General features: G+C 49.7%; 1 protein-coding gene across 3 annotated transcripts in view; it reads left to right on the forward strand.

Moving 5' to 3' along the window:
• ZFPM1 (zinc finger protein, FOG family member 1) overlaps window positions 1-21,609 on the forward strand; it is a 74,990-nt gene that overhangs the window by 23,248 nt on the left and 30,133 nt on the right. For 2 of the 3 annotated variants that reach the window (XM_088136210.1, XM_088136213.1), the window contains exons 2-3: window positions 12,400-12,531; window positions 16,546-16,629. In XM_088136210.1, coding sequence (XP_087992336.1) covers window positions 12,400-12,531; window positions 16,546-16,629 — 216 coding nt within the window. The remainder of the gene's footprint in view (window positions 1-12,399; window positions 12,532-16,545; window positions 16,630-21,609) is intronic. The other variant, XM_088136212.1, reaches the window with a different exon arrangement.

Consider the following 21,609-nt stretch of genomic DNA (forward strand, 5'->3'; position numbering starts at 1 on the left):
TGGGATGCAAAGTCGCTCCCTTGCTCTTGGCCTCGTATTTTCTTTCCTATTATTCCTCCTCTCTGCTTCTCTCCCTTCCCTCCCCGGCTGGAGACGGTACAAAGCAAGCGTTCCCTCTCTCTCTCTCTCTCTCTCTCTCTCTCTCTCGCACTATTAGTATTAGTAATCATGTCCCCTGAAGTGAAACAATCTTTTGTAATCTATCAGTGGTTTATCGGTCCTATCTGAGAGCCGAGAATGGCCGGCCCCTGAGATGGCGCCACACTCGAGCGCTGATAAAGTTACAGAGTTCAATCCGTGATGAATGTTAAGTAACTGCGCCCGTCTCCGATAGGATATGAGTTTGGCAGAGGGAAGAGCTCTGCCTGAAAGCAATCTCTCTGATAGCAGGAGGGGAGCTGTTTTTTCTCAGGCAGTGCTCCCCACCCCGTCGCTTTCCTCTCCCCAGAGCTTCGGGGCAGGCCAGGAGAGGGAGGCGGCCGTGGCCCAGCCGAAAGTTCAGATCTTCTCCTGACCTTTGGCCACCATCTTGTCCAGGTGGCTCTCGGGACGGGTTCCAGGGAATTTTCCCGGGTTCCCCGTCTCCGTCCTTGGGGACGCTGAGCCCAGAAGGCTGTCGGTCGCGCAGCCTGCGTCTTCCCCGCTCGGGGAAGCATCCGACGAGGAGGTCTCGGCACGGCTGGTTTCGCAGAAGGAGCAGAGCGCCGCTGGTCTGCGGGGGTGTGTGTATGTGTGAGAAAAGGTGGCATGGGGGCTTTGGGGCCGCTGGCCTTCAGAGAAAAAAGCGTGTTTTCCAAAGCAGGCCCCTTGGCTTTTTTGTCAGGGCGCATCCGGAAGGTCTGACTCGGTTCTTCACTTTCTGCCCTGGTTCTAAGGGCCATTTTGCAGGTGAGAAAAACTCCACCCATCCAAGGGGTCTCCCCCCAAATGCAAAGGGAATAAATGCTCTTTCTTTAAGAAACTGCCTGCCTGCGAGGAACAGCGCTGGGCCCAGCAGGTTACAACCTTGGAGGATGCATGTGCGCATTTGGAAGGCGGTGGCTTTTCTCAAGACCAAAACCCTGGACGTTTTCTGCACGGTGGAAGGAAAGCCATGTACGCTGTCTGGCTTGAAGTCTGAGCACAAGGCCACTTTGCCTGGGGGCCGGGGGGGTCAAGAGGCAGGTGATTTCTTAGTTTTCTCCTAATTGGCACTGTAAGCCGGGCTCCCAGGACACTTAACCCGGCCAGCCACTGACTACCCGGGTCAGATCTCCCATCAGTAACCGAATCATTTGGGGCCCCCTTTTTCCAGGGAGGGTCTGGCATCGCCTGAATCCTGGCGCCTCCTGGCAAGGCTTCATGATGTCACCAGCCCCTTTGCCATTGGCCTGGCAGGCCGCAGCAGGCGTGGCTTGGCCCCTGCAACCAATCAGGGTTGAGGAGGTGGGTTCCAGGCAGCTGGACACGGGTTTTAGGATGGGGAGATTTGCTTTTGCAGCTGGTCTTTCTCGCTAGCTCTTCACTCCCTTCTGGGGCCGGCCTGGGGCGAAATGCCACCCCCACCCACCCCCGGGGGATTAGTTGGCCTCTTTTTGCATTGTTTCCTTTGCTTTTTGATGTTCCCAAAATGCATTAACCTCCCCAGTGACCCAGTTAAATGTGTGGTGGGAACCAGGCCATCTTGTCCTAAGAAAAGACGGAGTCGAACCTCAGATGGAAATATTCCCTTTAGGAAAAAAAATGCTGGGATGGGGGACCAGGGAATGGGAAGCGTGGAGAGGGAGGAGTATTTATAAGTTGGGAAAGCAGCTGGAAACCAGCGTCTGGATCTTTGAGCCCTTCCAAGATGATACTAAACGCTGAGCGCCTGCAGGGAAGAGCAGTGAAATTAATTGATTTTGCAGACCTCCCCTCGTCCCTTTCCTTCGTGGCATGCTTAATCTCTGGATACGGGCGGAAGGGAGGCTCCCCTGTTGTCGCAGGGACCCACATAGGAAGGCAGCCCCACTTTATCGTCTTCGGGCCACGGCAGAGGACTGATCAGAAGACGTATTTGTTGAGACAGAGGAAAGATCTCCTCCGTTCTGGGATGGGCGTCATCCACGTATTATCAGTTGCTCGCACCAGACTGATAGGGACATTTACTATCTTGCGACAAGCTTTCAAGGGTTTGGAGAGGAAGAGGAGGGCTCGAAACAAGCCAAAGTGCTTTCTGCCAATGCTGGTGCAATCGTGATCCGATGGGGGAGGGTCTTCATTCCTTCCCCCACCATTGTCCCCCTGGAGGTACCAAATCCTCCCTTTGCTTTTGCGGTTTTCTCCATTTTAGTTAACTTCACTGAACAGTCTAAAAGCTCAAAGAATGTCAGGCTGTTTTGCTTGCCAGGGTACTAGTGAATATAAGCTGGGGGGGGCTGCTAAGGAGAGGAGGATAGAGCTGCACCTGTTGAATGTGAGAAATGCGGGGAGGGGTGTTGTTCAGTGTCGTGCTTCTGGCACTCTGAATCCCCTTGTTTCTTCCTTTCCTGGCACTGAATTAGTGGCAACCTAGGAATAGGGCACCTGCAACAAGCCAACATTGGGTTAAAGTAACACGTGCGTGGGTGATGTCATGAGGCAGATCCTGCCTGCTTCAGTAGTAGTTTTTGCATCATGACACATAATAGATCATTCTCCTCTTGCCCCCCTTCAGGCGCCCATAAATAGCAGCTATTTGTTGTCTTCATAATTCAGATTAGTTTAGAGCAGTGTTTCTCAACCTTGGCAACTTGAAGATGCCTGGACTTCAACTCCCAGAATTCCCCAGCCAGCCTAGCTGGCTGGGGAATTCTGGGAGTTGAAGTCCAGGCATCTTCAAGTTGCCAAGGTTGAGAAACACTCTTTTAGATACTAGAAGTTGGATACTGGTCTTCCTCAACAAGAGGCTTCCCAGATGCATTGGACTGTCAGGCCCATTTTCCCCAGCCTCCATGCCATTAATAGATTTCTGTGTCCAGCTGTGTGGGAACATGACTCCAAACGTATTGGACGTCAAGGCCTCTGATTTCTAGAGGTTGTTCTATGGGAGCTTTGTTCCGTTGTATCTGGAAGGACTGGCTGGGAAGAAAGCATGGTTACCAGCAGATATGCACACATAGCATACTTTGCATAGTGTGGGGATGTCCTCATAGGAAGAAGCTTGGCTTTTGCAGAAGAATCATGGTTGCCCCATCAAATTGGCTTCTGGTAGCCAAAATGGAGAGAATTGGGAAAGGACAGGTAGGACAAGTTCCTTCTTCTTGGATTATGTTGACCAAGCTGAACCTGCACACTTCTTCCTCCTCCAGGGGACATAATTTGGTGTGTGTGAAGACATTCAGATGCCCAGGACACCCTCTGAATTACTCCTCAGAACATTATCATCTAGCATACACTGTGTGTTTGTTGAACTTTCTAAAACTTCACGCATCTCCTCTTACTTGGAAGGGAGGCTTAGTGTTAGAAATGGGAGCAAGACAGAGGGTGAATTTTATCAATCAGTTATGCATCAGGTCAAGAGGGCAGTTGGCTTTGGTTGCCAGGAATCTATTGCTCACCTCTTTCACTGGGGAGTCCTAATTTCTCATCCCGCTACAAGTACCACTCCTGGAATTCCCAGCCAGGAAGGCCAGGTTGAGAAAGGCTACATTCATAGCCTGCAAGGGTGAGAAAAGCGTCTTGCTCTTCACCCCCGTCCATAACAGTCTTGCTGCCTCCAGAGGGAAGGGAAACCCACTGTGGGCAGTAGATTTCTGATCATTAACAAAGTTGGCATCCTGTGGCCTCTTATCAGAGCTGTGTGTCTGGCCGAGAGCTCTTATTATCTACCCAACATCCCCTTTGGTGGTCTCCCTAGCTGTCTGTTCATTTACCCATCTTTAACATAGATACGCATGTTGTCAGCACTAAATTGATTGGCCTTAGGCTGCTTCTGTGGCAAGAGGCCTCATCCAACGAAGGAGGAGCATGTGGAATCATGGAGGACTTCTAGATCAAAGAGGCTTTAAGCCCGAGAGCACAATGGAATGCCATTGTGTTTTGTGAATTGAACAGTTTTCGGTCAAACATGGAACACTAGTGTCCTGTCCATGGTGGATTTTCCTCTTGGCAGATGCCTTTGATCAACACATCTCTTTAGTCACATTCTCACAAAAAGACTTGTCTCTTTGCTATGAACAAGTAGTATGCTAGTGTGGGCAACCCACTGACTCCCATTCCCCCTGCTAGCCCAACCAGTTAACACTAATTTAATTTAATAAATTGATTCAGTTCCAAGAAAGAAAACCCTCACCCTCAACGGGCCTTCTCGTGAGTGAGAACCTTGGTCCATCTAGTCTCCTGGAAGAGGCTCTCCAAAATGTCAAGTCAGATTTTTCCAGCCTGCCTAATATACTGAGAATAGACAAAGCAGGTCCTCTACTCAATATCAGGGTCTCAGGAACAATATCCATTGTGTAATTTTCTTCTGAACTGGCATCTTGTCCCTTCCCTTTATAGTTCAGAAGGGCAGTCTAGAGATTGTTTTATGGCTCTTGGATAGTTTGGACAGTACCTTAAACCAGTATTTCTCAGCCTTGGCAACTTGAAGATGTGTGGACTTCAACTCCCAGAATTCTGGCTAGGGACCAGAATGTTCTGGGAGTTGAAGTCCACACATCTTGAGGTTGCCAAGGTTGAGAAACATTGCCTTAAACCAGTTTTGAGAAATCCTGCCTTAAACCATTCCTGGATTGTTTGGTAGTGACCCTAGTGTGAAAACTAAGCCTAAGCAAAGAAACTGTCAGCTGAAGCACTCACACAATTGACTCACAGAAAGCTAGGATCTCCAGATACCGTTGAGCAGACCTGCAGTAAACTTATAATTCCTTTCATCACTGTTGACAAGTCAAGTAATCTATCCAGAAAAATTGGTATTTTTAGGACTGTACTTCTTTATAGGAAGGAGGAGACTTGCTCATTTGGAAAGTTCCTTGCATTTCAGAAAGCAAAAACAAGATGGATGAATGTGTGCAGAGCAACAGTTCTACAGTAACTGGTTTATCTGTTTGATTGACTGGTTTTCTGCATGATTACATGGATGATGTTGGACCCGCCATCTCTAGGCTGCATTCATACAGTCCAGAAAGGATTTTGCCACGTAGTTTTGCTAAACTTCTTATCCCAGCAGGGAAGATCTCCACTTGTACTGTTTATACAACAACCACACCTCAGTACAGAGGCAGATTAAAATTTATCTGCTACAGAACAAGAGGGAATTTGTTCCATCTCCATCTTTCACTTCATCTTAAGCCACTGTAAGATTGTATGTGTCATGTAGGGGAATTCTGAGCTTTGCTGAAAGCTGGACCGAAACAGACAGGCAGATACAGGAGAGACGTTGAGATGATTACCATAGTTCCCACCTTGTCTAGGGCTACCTCAGTGGCCTGATGTTTTTCAGAGGGGAAGAAAAAACCCAAGCTGAAGATGTGGTGGTGCTGGGTCATGTTTGTATCTCACCATCTTCCAAGGTTTTATGGGTAGTGCCCAAGGTTTCTTGTATTTTGCCCCTGCAATAGTCCTGGGAGAGTAGTACCCTGTCTGAAGCTGCAAGGCTGAATTCGAACCTGTATTTCCATGCTACAAATTCCCAGTATCTTGATTTGCTAATTGGGTGGAGAAATTACAGATGGCAGCCCTGGCTTGGGGTGATGTGAATGGTTAATTAACTCAACTCTTGGGCATCTGGTGGGGGGAGGACAAGATGCTTGATGACTCTGGCCTGCCTTTTTTTGTCCTCTTGTTTCCAAATGCCTTTGGCCTTTCTTTTCCCATCCACCTAAAGCGTGCTAAGACATCCCATCGACTGAAGAATCTTTGTCTGGTGGGAATGACCTCGGATAGCTGCTGGGAGCAAGGCTTCTCCCCAAGACTTGGCGTTATCTCTGAGGGGAGGGCATATCTCTGCTATCCTATCTCTGGCTGCACAGTGCAGTTCTGTTTGTGATCTCCATGTTCCCCCACCAGAGAGAGGCAGATTTTCATGCAGAAGCCTTTGCAGGGAGTGAGTACATCCTTCAGCTAAATGTTTCCCACCAGAGGACCTTTGCAAAGGTTTTGCAGAACCGAAGGCTCTTCCCATCCCTTCAAATCTTCCATGAAATTGCTCCAAGGATACAGGTGTATTGCAGCCCCAAAGACGAGCCCAGCTCCTGTCCCCCCTCCCCACCCCACCCCACCCCATTGATGGGTATGCAGAGGGAAAGGGGAGGGGGAAGGGGAGTTGTCAGTTTTGGCATGGAGTGGCTGCCTCCCCTGATCTCCAAGCTGGTGGGAAAGTTTGAATCTGTTGCTATTTTCTAGCTCTTATCAGAGTGTCTTATCGGCAAGTTCTTGTCTGCAGGCCTGGTTTGGTATTGTCAGGGTCTCTCTCGGCAGCCTGGAAAAAAAACTCTCTCTCTCTCTCTCTCTCTCTCTCTCTCTCTCTCTCTCTCTCTCTCTCTCTCTCTTTCTCCAGATAGTTGTTGTTTTTTTAATTTACTGGATAAGTGAGAAAGATCAAGAAAGGTTTTTGTGGTTCAGGCGACAAGAGAAGAAGTTTGGTTTGAGGGAAATGATTGAATAATTTAACATCTCATGGAGATTTCGACTGTATGTCTACCTCCTCCAACTTCCTAGAGCAGTGTTGTCCAAACTTGGCCACTTTAAGATGAGTGGACTTCAACTCCCAGAATTCCCCAGCCAGCATGGCTGGCTGGGGAATTCTGGGAGTTGAAGTCCACTCATCTTAAAGTGGCCAAGTTTGGACAACACTGTGCTAGAGGAAACGTTTCATGCCCCTCTCTCCAGATCTGGTCTCCCCCATCCCACCCTTTGGGGGCAGCCCTTGACTGTTTGGGGCAGTTGAAGGACTTGGAGCCAAGTCCTAGCTCCTGCTTGGTCAAGGGGCATCTCCAGAAGGACCCATTGGGTGGGAGAGGCGACTTTGGGCAGGTAGGAAATGTGCACCTGAAGCCCCAGGAAAATAAGAATGATGTGGAAAACGGAATCCCTTTCAGCTAAAAGCCCAGGATGTTGGGGCGTGTAGTCCCACACGTCTGGAATGGAACAGGTTTCCTGGAACTCTGTTCTCGATGGAAGATCTGTATTTTAAATCAAACACCGGACTGTGTTTCTAGGAGAGCAAGGAATCTGCTTTAAATGGGGGGCTAACCCATAGTGTGTGTTTGATTTCAGTTGCCACCTTCAGCTTAAGGAAATCTTTGGTTATTCTTTCATTTGCAAAAAAGGGAAAGGAAACATTTGCACAAATGGCTGTGTCATCCTGGACCATAACTGGGTTATCTTTAACTCCATTCACCTAATGCTAAAAGGTGACAAAGCCAATATTTAACATACACAGTGGTATAACTGTGCCAAAGTCTCAGTAAGGCCAATTCCTTCCTCCCTGGACTGGCGTTCTTAAGAGCCACCCATCCTCTGTTACGGTGCCCACCGACACCACCCTCTTCTCTTCATCTCTCGCTTGTCCTACAGCAAAGCCACCCCCAAGCCAGCAATCTCCTTGCAATTAGGAGGAGAAGCGCTAAATATGAATAGGAATATAAATACGACTGCTCAAAATGGCTATTTTCAAGGGAATTATCTTGGCTGTCTTGGGTTAACTGACAGCCCGACTCTTTTTAGTTTGTGACACGCTCTGTCGGTGGCACATTTTGGACAAAAAAGGGAAGCCAATGATCCAAAGTGGCCTTTGTGAAGGCCTAGAAAGGAGATGGAAGGAAGGCTGAGCTGACTCCCCAGTTCTGAGGAAGGTGGGAGCCTTGTCTCCCTTTATTGTGGGAATGATGTATGAACAAAGAATAAAATACAGCCGTAGCTGGGAGCCAGAAAGGAAAGAGAAAAAGCCGGCTTGTAGAATTCTCAGTAAAATGTATTTCTTTGTGTTTTCAGATGAGGAGGCGTTTGGGTGAGTCTCCTGACGAGCAGTACGTATCTTACTTCCTGAATTAGCAGTCAGTCCCATCTGGCCTGCTTCCTGTCCTGGAAGACCAGGTCTTCTGTAACTCCTGAATCCTTTGAATTCTAAAGTTTTTGCTACCTGGCACTTTTAAGATACATCCCCTAGGTTACCAGATTTGAGGAAAACGCTCAGCCAAACCAACCAACACGATAGGTGCCAACTGAACAAGCCTATGCAAATCTGAACCCCTGGGAGAATTCTCAATTTCAGCTAAAAGGAAAAAAAGTTTTGATTTTTCATCCAAGGCTCTAGAAAGCCGAGTCAGACTGATCGTAAAGGGATTTCTAATAGGAACAGACTGAGATGGTCAGAGGATGGGAGTGGAGGGTGGGGATCGGACCCTCGCCCCCAGCAACCCTGTTTTTGCTTCAAGAGGAGAAGTGGCTGTGAAACAGGGCAGGGGTCACCGAGGTAGGGAATGAGAGGTGGCACAAGGAAGGCCGATAGCAGGAACCGAGGGGCGTTCAACTGTCCCAAAAACAGGTTTAAAGGGAAACTTGCTCTCCATCACTGATTTCCACCTTCTGCAACAAGGGAGATGGTTATAAAGAATATGTAGGAAGTAAAGTCTTCAAGTTCTGGGCAGTTTTCAGAAGTTGTTTAGCTCTGGGATTTCCTTTTTCTTTTCCCTTAGTCTGGCGTGGAGACTTGGGCTTTTCTGGCACTCTTTCAAGAACTAGCCAGGTTTGACCCCAATTAGCTGTTGAGATCAGCCAGGGTTGGCTAGGTGGTGGTTCAGCTGCTCTGACCAGAATGCATGGGGAACAGCCTTGTCCTAGACCGATCAGTTTCATCCTGAAAGCTCAGTGTAGCCATCCCTCGTTCCTTCTGACCAGGAATCAAACCCCAGGGTTGTATGGAAGCACAGCACATGCTCTTCCCCCAAAGCAGCCCTTCTTCCCCAGGGCACCAGAGCACATTCTGTTGGGAATTTTCCAGATGCTGGTCCGTCTTCTCTCTCTGCCCATGCACATTTTCCCACTCCTCCATCTCTCCTCCCCCCCCCCCATGGAGTTAATGGAAGGGGTAGAAAGCCGGTTAGCGTCTGCACGGGTAACTTGGTCACATCATCTCAGATTAGCACCAGTTCTTCCTTGCGATGGTTGCCGTTTAAAAAAGAAGCCGGTGTTGTAAAAAAATAAGAAGGGGGGGGAGGTAAGGAACCCCGGTTTAATCGTCTGAGCCGGAGAATCTGGAAAGTGAGTGTGTTTCCGCGCTCCTTCCCTCTCTGCAAAGCCTTTAGTAATTCAGTTTTAAAGCATGAAAAAAGGGAGTTGATGAAATTCCACTATCAGCACTGAGCCAATATGCAAAATATCTCGCCAAAAATCAAATAGCTATTATGTTTTCATTTCCATTTCAGCGTATTTGCTTAATGAAGAATAGACAGATCAGGCTGACGGAGGGAGTCTGCGTGAAGTGATAACTCCTCTAGGCTTCCAGCAATCCCACAGACGCGATGGCCAACTTACAGCCTTGCTTCCCCTCCTCCCGTGCCCGCTCTTCCCCATTTTCTTTCTGTTTCACCTCCTTTCTCCCTCCTGTCTTCTAAAAGAAGAGCCCAGCTAACCGAGAAACCTGGGGGCGAGGTCTCTGGGTGCAGAAGAAAGCAGAGGGGACCTTCTTTTTCCCCACGAAAAAGAGTTGCCAACGTTTTAGGTGTGGCCCCAACCTGCCTGGGTTCTCTTTTGAGTCAGAAGCCCAGTTATCGGGTTCCCAAAGAGATCCACTGATTATCTAGCAACTGTGTTTAAGTCGTAAATTATAGCTTATAAGCCACAAGGGGGTTACACGTTGCACTAAGCTGTGGTTTGCTGGATAAGCCACAGTTGGCGGAGTTCGCTTATCACACTAAGCCATAAATCACAGATATATAACTGTATTGTGGCAAAAGGTGATGTGCAGATCCAGCCACAGACATAGAAGCATGAGTGATGCTTCTGGTGCTTCTGAACTGATGCGACCCCAGTGTTTGCATTCAGAAGTAAATTGAGTAAATTGAGATATGAACCCCTGGACTTGGCAGGCAGTTTTTGGAGGCACCAAACGTTCTCTCCATCTTCTCCTTGGCCAGCTTCTGGAAGTTTCGCTGAATCTTTCTGTGTCCCAAGTTTCATAGCATCCCAAGTTTTCATAGGGTATTTCCAAGACTTCCTTCTTGGCCAAAAGAGCGATAAACCTGCTTTCAAAAATCAAGGTATGGTGGAACACCGTGCTTTGCGCCAAGCAGGGGTTTCCGTGTTGGGCAGAGAAGATGCCAGCGGAGGTTTTGAACTCCAGTTCTGATGTGTCCATCCTCTTTCTTCTTAAGAAGAGAAGATCCTGCACTCCTGCACGGGGTACCCTACAACCTGTCCCTCGTGGGCCCCCAAAGGAAAACAAAGCCCCCCCATGAGAAGCCGAGAGAACCCCCGTGCATTTTTCCAGACCTCAGCCCCTCTCTGAGACTCCAGGCATGTATATTTACTCTGTGAGAACAAAGGGCCCATAATCTATACAAAGCAGACAACAATGAGCGTGAATAAAGAGCCTGCCAGAGAAGAAAAGGCAATTTATTCTAATGCTACTAATTTCTGTTCCAGCACAATTAAAAAAGCTCTGATAATATTCAGAAACAATCGCTAGCTAACAAATCGTTTCTCTCACTGTAAATTCGTTAGGCTAATTTTTTCTTTCACGCCTTCACGCTCCTGGTTCTGATAAAGTTAACCCACTCGGTCCTTCCCCATCTCTTCTCTTGCCCTTCCCCTGGGATAGAGGGACGGACAGAGGTCGCTGGAAGGCAGACGTTAGCGTCCCGCATGCCCCCTGGGACCAGCATCTCCCCAGGGAAGGTGTCTCACTCTAGCGATAACTGCGAGCATAGCTGCTTCTGGAGTCTCCAGATCCCAGACAGTCTTGGTTAGGACGCCCTGATGCTGCAGAAGCTCAGAGGCCTTGAGAAGACCAATGTTCCATATCGTTGGAATCATGGCCTCCTGAGAATTAGAGGTTCTGGCGTGTGTCTACTGACCTGTGGAGAATTGAAAAATGTTTTTCTTCTCATTATGAGTTCTACATGTACTCCTTTACAATTCTAGACAGGGCATGTGAGCCTTCCCTGCACTGTGAGGCCTGGTTCATCAGGAGGTCTGTCTGGAGCCCTTCCTCAACAGCATCCTGGCCTTGGGAACCTTGTGGTGCCCCATGTTGCTTCCTCATCTTGTCCTTGCAGCCCCAGTTGCAAACAAAGACAATATTCCTGGTTTGCTATACCCGAAGCAAGGAATCCGTAAAGAAACTGAACGTCCCCAGTAGTCTCCACGGCATGTGTATTTGGACATAATGGTCCCAGTCTCTTGAGTACTTTTTTCATCAAGTCTCCTACTGCCACAACCACAACTTGTGTGCCTCAGTTCCCTTTTGACATAGATTTAGGTTGTAAGCTCTGGGTCCTACATTTTGGCACCATCCTGCAGCATGGGTATGATGTCGGGGCAACGTGTGGTCCTGCAGTGCTACCTCTAGGTTACTGCTATTCCGCCATGCTGGTAGATAGTATTTCTTCTTACTGGTTGAAGGGATTTAGTAGCAAGACCGCTGTCATCTCTCCCCTCTCTGGGAAGGGGACATAGCTGAATGCAGAGGATGTATTTTGCCTTCAAAAAGTCTCTGTTCCTGGTGTCTCCAATTCGCAGGGGAAGCAGTCAGCTGCAAGGTAGTGGTTGGAGGACAAAATGTCGGGGGACTGGGCAAAAGCCAAGCTAATGGCTTGATCTACATAGGAGCTCAACATGGAGAAAATACACATAAATACATTGTACACTGAAATTACTGCAAATTCTAATGCCAAACTAAAACTAAATGCAAAACCTCTGGCCCAAAACACCCAGTTAATATCCCCTTTTTAAGAGTAAGGGGTTTAACTCTGCGGCAGCCAATTTTTTTATTTGGTCCTGAGAATTTATTGCAAATCAGCTGCCCTCCTGTAATTTGTCCAGAGATCAGCCATGTCTGCTTTTTGCCTTCTCCTGGGCAAAAAGACTTCCATTTCTGCACTGCTAAAAAAAACCCTTTCCCCCTTTGTTTTATTTCCTCCTCTAAAATAAATGGGAGAGGGAATCATCTAGCCACGGAACATTAAATAATAGGCGCTATTGTTACTTCGGGTGTCTCTTCATATTTTTTTGCAATCTCAGTTCGTGGAGAAAATCTATCTATGGGGTCGCTAGGAGTTGACAATGACTTGATGGCACCTAATCAATCAGTCAATCAGCAATCTCAGTGTTATTGTGATTGTCAAGGTTTGCTAGCGTGCAAGATCCTTCCTTGAGCGGTGCTTGTCCTGTTCCTGCTCCAAAGGTCTTTAAGGAGGTGGGATCGGCACCTAACCCCTGGTCTTTCCGTTGCTCCTGCAGGCACCTTTGGTGAGATGGAAGAAGGAACCAGCGCTCCTCTGGAAGACGACGGCCTGTCCGAGAAGGAAGGAAGTGCTTCAGATCATGAAGGCTCCATAGAAGGCGATTCGTCTGCCTCCCCGTGCAGTGAGAGTGAGTGCCTTTGCCTGCTTCCGAAGGGGGGGGGCGACACCTTGCCTATGCTCAGAGGCACCCTTGGATATTGCTGTTCCACCTCTGCCAATCCCCCGGGCAACGGACATATGCTTTGAAGGCAAAAGGTCTCTCCACGGAAAGGCTCCAATAGAAAAGTCCAGACGGACGTCAGTTTTGAAGGAGGCGGGCCGGGCGCCGTGCAGGGTAGAGGAGCAGCTCTTGAGATCCTGATTCCGTGATAATGCTCCCCATGATGAAAGGTTTCAAGGCCCTGCCCTGGTGCTAGCTCAGAACTGTGATCTCCTTGCCAGGGGTGAGGGGGGAATGGCTACCAACGCTGCCAAGGATTGGCAGCGCGGGCAGTCGCAACGCTCAGGCTCAAATTACGATCAATACGTGCTGCGCTCTCATGAAGAGCTAGCAGTTTTCTGGCTCCTCCTGGAAAGACGCCTAGGTGAGTGCTGACCTCGTAGCTCCCCCTCACACACACTCACACACACACACACACACGTGTGCACACACGTACTTTCCTTTTTTTCAAAATTACCGCTTGCGCGCCAAAGCGAAAGAGGCAATGTTCCTTCCTTATGGGCAGAGCAGAAGCTCTACTGCCAGTCATAATTCTGGGTCGGCCTACGAGAGAGAAAGCTCCATGAGATGAGCAGGGCTGACTTCTCCAAAGAAGGGCAAGATCCGGCTGTGCCACGTGGCCTCTGCGGGTCCGTTCCTATCCAAGGGGAATGTTTGCTCCTGCCGCGGCCTTCCCGGTGCGTTGCTGAACAGTGACTCTCAGCATCCCTCTTCGTTGGCATAGATGGCAGGGGCTGCTGGAAACTGTGGCGCAAGCAAAGCTGGCACTCTGTGGGTTCCTTGCCCTACTCTAGGCGGCGGGTCAGCAAGGTCTGAAAGCTGGCGTTCCCCTTCACCCCCCCGCTTTGTATCGCAGGAGCGTCGTGCTCATAATTTGGGTTATCTGTCAGGCTTTTAAGCAGTCAGAGGTCAACAGGCAATCTCTTTCCCCCATATGTGGATACGCACGCATGTAGCCAGACCGTGGGAGTAATATGCATTGCGTGCAGAAAGCGTGAGCACGCGTGCGTTATTTAGTGTTCCTAGTCCAGCGGTCTGCACGGATCTTTGGAACGTAGGCGTGGGGTTTGGGTCTGGGGGCTGGGAGACGGTTTTGAAAGGCCAAGTGCCTTGCTCAGTGGCAGACTTTGATCCACCAAGTTGGTCTGCAGGAGGGAAGTCGGAGGCGCCGTTATCTGATTCTGAAGCTCTCTTCCAAAGCCTCCAGCGGGGGGGGGGGGGCGGGGGCGGGGGCGGGGGTGAGAAAAGAGCCAAGCCGAGAGCCAGGGAGAAATCTTTCCCGTCTGCGCGGCGCACCTGGCACTAGCGCGCCGTGATAAAAGGAGGCGATAGCGCGTGATAACAGGCCGGCTGCAATAACTGTTGTTCCCGTGGTGCGTAGCAAAGAGCTTTCAGCGCGATGGATAACAATCAATGTGCCAGCCACTTTGATTTATAGCCCAAAATAATGGGACTTTTATACCCGCCGATTGATTTATTTGATGTTAATCATCGCCTCCCCACCCTCATCACCTGTATTAATAATCGCCGATGGCCGGTGACGTCACGCACGTGGACCCACCCCCTTGGCGCCGTTTCTGGGGCCCGTGGATTGGAGCAGGAGTCATCGGGCTGAGACGCCAAGGCAAACACGCCCCGCGTCCACTAATCTTTCGCGCCGTCTGATGCAGATGGGCTTATCGGCTGCATCTCGGCCAGCAGGTAGTGGACAGAGTAATTGTTCTCAAATTGCCATGAGCGCAGCCCAGGTGGGCTGGCCCAGGCAGGTGGTTCTCCTTTGGGTCAGCCAGCTGAGGGTGGGCCTGGGTTGGGGGAGCCCAGCCTCTCTCTTCCCCAGGTTTAGCGATTCAGGCTCACTTGCTTTGCCTTCCCATCCCAAACCCATCCCAGCCAGACAACGTGGAGGTCACCGCCGACAGGAGCTTGTTCTGCTCAGCCAGTTCTTTTGTGCCCACCAAGATACGTGTGTGTAGAAGTGTGTGTGTGTCACGGATCTTGTGTTGGTGCCTGTGTGTGAGAGAAAGAGATCTTCCCACGTGGCCGTTCTTCAGCTCATTCCACCTTCTTCCTGACAGCTTGTTCTCTGCAGAAAGTCCTTTCTTGATATCTAACAGCGCCGAATCCTGTTTTAGCAGTTTCAGTTGATTCTCCTGCTATTTGAGCACTGCAGCTGTTTTAGAGATAATCCTTTAACTGCTGGGGGACGCTGGCATTATCGTTGATTTCTAAGTCTCTCTCCAAATTTATTTGTCGTTCGGTTATTTCGTCTTATCGTGGTCATCGCTGTTTTCAAGTATTGTTAGCCATCCCCGAGGGGGAAGGGGAAGGATGTGGCTTCTGCTGGGGCTTTAGAACTTGGTGGCCCTCAAACTAAGCTTGATAAGAGGCAGCTAGTCATTGGTCAGCCAGAGGAAAGGCGTAACAAGAGTCAGAGGCACCTGTGCTGGGCATAACTCCTTCAACTTCCTCCTTGACCAAGAAAATATATAAATTGCCCAAAGATTTATTTTTTTCAAATTGTGTGGTTCTGGGTCACTAGCTGCCCCCCCAAATGTTCTTGGGTAGCCATAAAAAAATTCCTTGGATTAAGAACGTGGTTCCTCTTGGTATGGAGCATGTCCTGAACATTATCCCCACCATTTTAGGGGCTGTGCTGGTGCTAATTCCCAGAGCCAAATTGGGACACAAGGGTCCTTTAATACCTTCTGTCTTAGGGTGCTTCATGAGAGCTCAGTGTCTTTTACTTTCTCCCCCCTCCTGCGCCCCCAACCTGCTTTCCTGCGGCATCTTTCCTGATCAAGAGATCCATTGATCAAAAAAGCTTGTTCATTTTGGTGGGGCTTTGAGTTGGCCTAATAAAGTTGCTGATTTGTCATAATATGAGCATGAGATCTTTGCTCACCCTGTTCCTGTCTGAATCATCTCCTGCTTGGCAGCTGGCAATCTCCCCTTGAAGCCCTCGCTGCAATTGGCTCCAGGTCAGTGTTTCTCAACCTTGGCAACTTGAAGATGTGAGGACTTCAACTCCCAGAATTCCCCAGCCAGCATGGCTGGTTGGGGAATTCTGGGAGTTGAAGTCCTCACATCTTCAAGTTGCCAAGGTTGAGAAACGCTGCTCCAGGTTCTTTCCCGAATCAAAGCCAAGTATTTTCTGAGGATATCTTTATTATTTATTAAGTTTATAAGGCCACCCAACTCCATAACAACCCCGGGCAGCGTACAATAATAAAATCATTGCCAAAAAAAGATATAAATAGTTCCACATCAGTCCTTTTCCTGTTGGTCCTTAAACGTCAAACAACCCAGTTCTTCCCAACACCAGAGTGCTAACGCGGGAGGTGGACTGCATTAATTCACAGTGGAAGTGGATGGATGACCCTTTATTAAATGAAGAAATCACTTGGAGAGCAGGTGTGCCAGGGAGAAAGTTATGTATGGCTCCCTTTTCTTCATAGAGGGATTTTTTAAAATGCGATCTCCGTTCAAAGTTTCCAGTCCCCATCTTCAGTCTTATGTGGTACAATCCCCTTCTTAGAGGAAATGATATGTTGGTTGAGCACTTCACTTGTTGTTTGGGAAAACCAGCAGGATTTCTGTATAGGAGGTTCCTAGCCCCATTAGTTCTATTCCCTTAAAGGATCTCCTGCAGGACGAAGAAAAAGATAGAAGAAACAATGGGAAAACAAGGGAGGAACCCTAATGGGAGATTTTCTTCTCTGGACCTCCTTCATGGTTCCATGCCTTGCCTGGAAATACCCTAAGACTTTGCCTTCTGGTGCCGACTTCTAAGTATTCATGGGCTCTCTGGGTGAGATGGAGCCATATGAACAGTTGAGCAGGGAATCTCCTGCCCTAACCACTGATCGTATCTTCTCTGTGGGTTTTGAAGTGTGATTGTGATGTTTCCTCTTTTGATTTCAGAGGCCGAGTCCAAAGAGAACATGGAGAATCCGGAGGAGTCACATAAGCCACCAATGCCAGACGTCGAGCTGTGGGCGGGACCAGGTAAATCTCCTCTCTCTGTTTTCTCAAAAGAACATGGCACTCGGAGTGGGACATGACTTTGAGCATAAAAGCCGAGGGCTCCCCGGGTGCCAGACTCAGCTTGGTTCTGTCTAACTGTGAAGGCTCATAGAATATCAAGCTTTGGCATATGGATTATCTTTCAAACTGATATTTAAAAACTTCTGTTAATGTGTTTGGAAGAGCTCTGAAGGAAGGGATCCTTTTTAAGAATGAGCAGACTAACAGGCGTCATCTTCTGTTAGGGGAAGAAGGTCCCATTTCGATGGCTTTCTCTCCATGTCAAAAGCACACGTATTGACCATGACAATTTGTTTACTGTAACTCAGTGGCACCAAGCAGCTTCCAAATACAAGTAAGCTCAGGGGCTGTGAATAGTGTGGAAGATCCTCGTTCAGAGGTTTAGGAAAGCAGGATCCTGCTTCTGGTGTTTTGTTTGGACTTTAAACTGTAAGCTGACACGGTGTGCAGGGAAACGGTTGGGTGTGCCAGTCTCCATCTGTTAACAGAAGAGAAGGAAGTGTAAAAACAGAAGTTCAGATATATGTGATATATACAGTGGCTCAGATCTGGGTGATGTGTACAGTAGCTTGGATATAAATGAAGTGGCTTGGAATACATCTTGGGTCATGTGGAGGTGCATGCTTCCCTGGCAGGAGATCCCAGGTTCAACCAAAATCAGAAGATTAACGTTGCCTGTCAGGGTAGACCAAAATGAGTGGAATGGACCAATGATCTGGGTCTCCATTGGCTGGTCCTATAAGAGAGTGCCTGCCGTGTGCAAAAGCCTGCTTGTTGGAGACATCTCTCATCATACCATCCAAAGGTCAACTGTGGACCATTCGTGGTCCAAAAACGGATCCTGACATTCAATGTATACTGAGCCAGGCTGGAAAATATCTTCTTTCCATCTAGGGCCATAGCGAGGCACCTCTGGTCTCAGTAGATAGTATGGGCCAAGCAGGCCAGCACTGTCCCATACAGATAAAGGCAGTTCCTCGTGTATTCATCCATCTTTCTCCAAGCAGCTCAGGGACACGTGCTTGGAAAATGTTTTTATTTTACCTTACAACAACTTTGCTAGATGGGTTAGGCCAAGGTCATCTAGGAAGAGAAGAATAGCCTTACAGCCAATCGTTGAACTTCTCAAATCATTTCACTTGCACATATGATCATACAGTTTGTGCATTTTCATCCACATACATGTATGGTTCTTCCTTCATGGCTGGTAAAAAAAATCCATGCTCACCTAAAATTGTCCATATATCCAAAGAATCAGGCAGCACCAGGGTTGTTAAGGAGAGGGGAGAAGGTTCTCCTTGCAATGTCAGCCCTGCTCCATTTCTGCTCTTAGAGCCTCTGTTGTTTTTATGGGGTTTGTTTCTTGAATCACAAGGTGGGAGGATTACTAAAAAGATCCCCCCTGCTCTTCCTTCATCTGGGTCATTTTGGAAGTGCCCAACATGCCAGCGGCCTAGAGATTTCTTCCGTGGCCTGAAGGCACTTTTCCACGCTTTCCCCAGCTGCTTTTAAATAGCATTTCTGATAGCGTTCGTCTGCTTTTCCCTTTTCTTTCTTTTCTAACTCCCCTCCCCACATCTGGCTCCTAGTTCAGGAAGGGAAATGTGCGTTCACAGCCAGACTGATATCCTTGGCTCTTCCTGGATGCGTTGGCCGGAAAGAGATCTGCAGAACGTCCGCACCTTCTCCGGGGTTATCTGCTCTCTCCCATCCCTGGTCTTTGCCCTTTGTGGGCCAAGCCTGCTTGGCCCCAGATCATCAGTGGCAATGATGGTCCTTGGCCTGGCCATGCCAGGGCCTCCTCCCACCTTTTAAGCATCCTGGAGGACAATGGTTGGAATTCCTGCCCCCCAAAACCCTGACCTTGGATCTAATCTTTAACTAACGTTGCTTGTCAGATCTTCCCCTTTGACTGGATGCCCAGTGTAGGACTCATCCACAATCACTTTCCCCCCCCCCCCTTTTGGGGCCAGATGTTGCAACAATGATGGTGTAAGCAGTGAGTCCCCGTCACTGATTTTGCAACCACCTTCCATTCACGCTTCCCCACTTTTCCCAGACAGGAGTTGACACTGGGGGGATGAGAGCTGGGTGTGCCCTCTGCACACAGGCCGGAGTGGAGCAGCCTCAGTTCAGATGTCACTCATGTCATTCTTGGCGGTGGTAGGAGCAGAGCAAGAGATATCCAGGGTCTTCTGGGCCACCTTTGGACCAAGCCCAGGAAGGCCCTGTAGCCCTGTGCTAACAGGCCCAGTCCCCCTCCCACCATTTTTAGAATAACAGGGGGTGGGAAAGGCTGTTCCCTGCCGGAGGCGGCCAGAAGTTTCTGGGCTGCCCAAAGGTTTAGCCTGGCAGCTGCCCCTGCATTCACCCCCAGTCACTGCCATCCCTCGGTGGATTGGTTTCCTGTCTGTTTTAAGCATGAGGCTGCCAGTGAACCCCCTTTCAGGACCACCTCCCACTTGAATGCCCTGAAACACTGACCCTTGGCGAGGTCCCTTCTGCGTGTTTTTGCTGACCTCTGCCCCCCCCCCTTTTGCTGGAGGCTTAACCAAGCATTAGCAGGAAGTAAACTGCCCAGAATCATTTTTTAATGAGATGGGCAGTGACAAATTTTATATAATAAATCAATCAGTCAGTCAAACAAGGCTTGTGGGCTGAGACCTTCTCACAGATGGCCGTCATGGGGTCAACATGGCACAGATGGTCATTCTCAGTCAGGGCGCCAAAAGGCCAGACTTAGGAGTAGACCAGGACTGTGGTTATGTTCAGAGCACTTTCCTGTTGGGAATATCCTGCACGCCCGCCTCGTTGGCCTGTAGATTGCCTGAGGCTGACAACGGGGCTAGAGCATGAACCCTGTTTCCCGTCGCTGAACCCCAGTTGGCTATTTGCATTCCTTATGTAAAAGAGATTTTATTATCGCTCCCTGCAGCCCATCTCCGCTGCGGTAATTGGAGCGATATTAATTTCGGTGCGGCTGGGAGCTGATCTCGGTCCGGTGATGCCCGGGCGATAGACCCTTTCCTTTCTGTGCTAACCGCCGTGATAGGCCTTCTATCAGCCTCCGTGCAGGCACCGCACTTATCAGGGAGAGCATGGCAAAAAAGGGAAAGGGAAGAAAGAGGACACTTTCAGTAGCCTGAATTTCGTCTTTATCTGGCAGGATCCGCCAGGCGTCAGCTCTGGCAGGCAAGAAGGATGCTGCGTGGAGGCCAGGCAGGGCAGCAGAGAGATGGGCTTTTCCTCCAGCAAAGTTTTGTCCATTCCAGACTGTCCGTCCTTCCTTCCTTCCTTCCTTCCTTCCTTCCTTCCTTCCTTCCTTCCTTCCTTCCTTCCTTGGCAGCTTCAGGGAGGGGGACTCTCATTGCCCCGCCTGGCAGGGTTAAGCCCGGCCCTCCTCTGAGGTCAGACGCAGCTGCTTGCAAAGGGCCAGGGTGGCAGCGGTGAGACGCCTCTGCAGCACCCGGAGGATCTGCTGCAGGACCCGGCGTCTGCTCTCCCCTCCAGGGTGAGGTGCAGCTCCAGCTTGGCACGTTCTTCCTTTCCGGGCACAGGGGTGGACACGGCAGGACATGCACCAAACTCTTGAGGCTACTTCTGGGTGCCCGCTGTGGCTCCCTTTTGTCCCCGGAAAGGCACCATCAATGGCCTGTGGCTGAGGACTGCCCTGGCAACTCTTCCAGTTCAGACGCGTTTGCCATAGTGGTTGGGCTCTGAGTTCGCGTCCACCTCCAGATGCACCGATCAGGCCAGTCACAGACTGATTGTTGCTGCCGCTGCAAGGATAAAAGGAAGAGGGTTTCCCATATGAGCTGCCTCAAGAGCGCAGAGAGACAGCTGGATGTACAGCGAGCCAAAAACGTGCGCATGACCCGGCCCCGACATGGGATGCACCCGCAACACCAGTCTGAGCATCGAACGGGAAGAGACAGGGAGGTCTCTGAGTAGCTATGTGCAAGGGGAATTGTGGGGAACCTCCATGTTCAGGGGAAATCTACTTCTGAAGATTGCAAAATTGGCAGTCGGCAGCCAATTTGAAAGAGCTTTGTGGGGCTCAGCGCGGCTTTGGGTCGCTTTCTTGCATTCTGCAGGCCCTGGGAATTTGCCCCGGTCAGCAGGAGAAGCTTTGCGGGCACCTTCCTTCTGAAGCCACCCGCAGTTAAGAGGGGCTGTATCCCCTTGCTCCCCGATGAAGCTGCCTCTCTCCTGAGGCTCTCGCCTCTCCGGCCCCGCTGCTGCAGGCCCAGCGCCTGGGGGCAGCTGTGGGGCGGGGAGGGCAGGAAGAGTCCTGTGTCGCCGCTGCCCGGTGTGCCAAGCGCCGTGAGAAAGTCAAGGCGAACGAGAGGGACAGGATTTTTTTCCCTTTCCTTCTTAATCTTTCGTTTGACCTTGCTCGCTGGAAGGGTCTCGGCTGCTTTAAAATTCTGATATGCAAATCGGCGATAGCTCCAATCTATAATCCTCAACTTGGGCACCGTCGGAGATGAAACAGCCTTTTGCATCTGCTTCCCCGTCTCTCAGGTCGGCTCGGTCGTCCCCAAGCAGGGGGGACTTGCCTGGTCTCTCTTTGGCCCCCGGATCGAACGGAGATGGAAGCATGCTCCGGCCCTTTGGAGCTTTGGAGCACCTTCCTGGAGAGGCCCCGCAAGCCAGATGCGGCTGAAAAGAAAACAGGTCTGGGCTCCAGAAGGCTGCCCACCTCCTCTTCCCCTTTGCTGCAGAACTTTCAAGGGGATCCTGATCCCCATGAGGACCAGCTGCTTGTCTGGGCATTGGAAAGAATAAAAAAGATGCCAACGGGGCTTCTGGATGCCGGGGTGCCAGTTTCATGCTGGCTTGGAGTCCTGCATCCAGCCGTAGTGGTACCCGTTTTCCTGCTTGCAAGATCCATTTCTTTTTCCACCGCATACGGCGTGTTATTGCAGTCATTTCAGGCAC

Source organism: Python bivittatus, unplaced genomic scaffold (genome assembly GCF_059951505.1).
Source record: "Python bivittatus isolate LINGU-HERP-01145 unplaced genomic scaffold, Pbiv_v1 ctg000190_np1212, whole genome shotgun sequence".
Lineage (NCBI taxonomy): Eukaryota > Metazoa > Chordata > Lepidosauria > Squamata > Pythonidae > Python > Python bivittatus.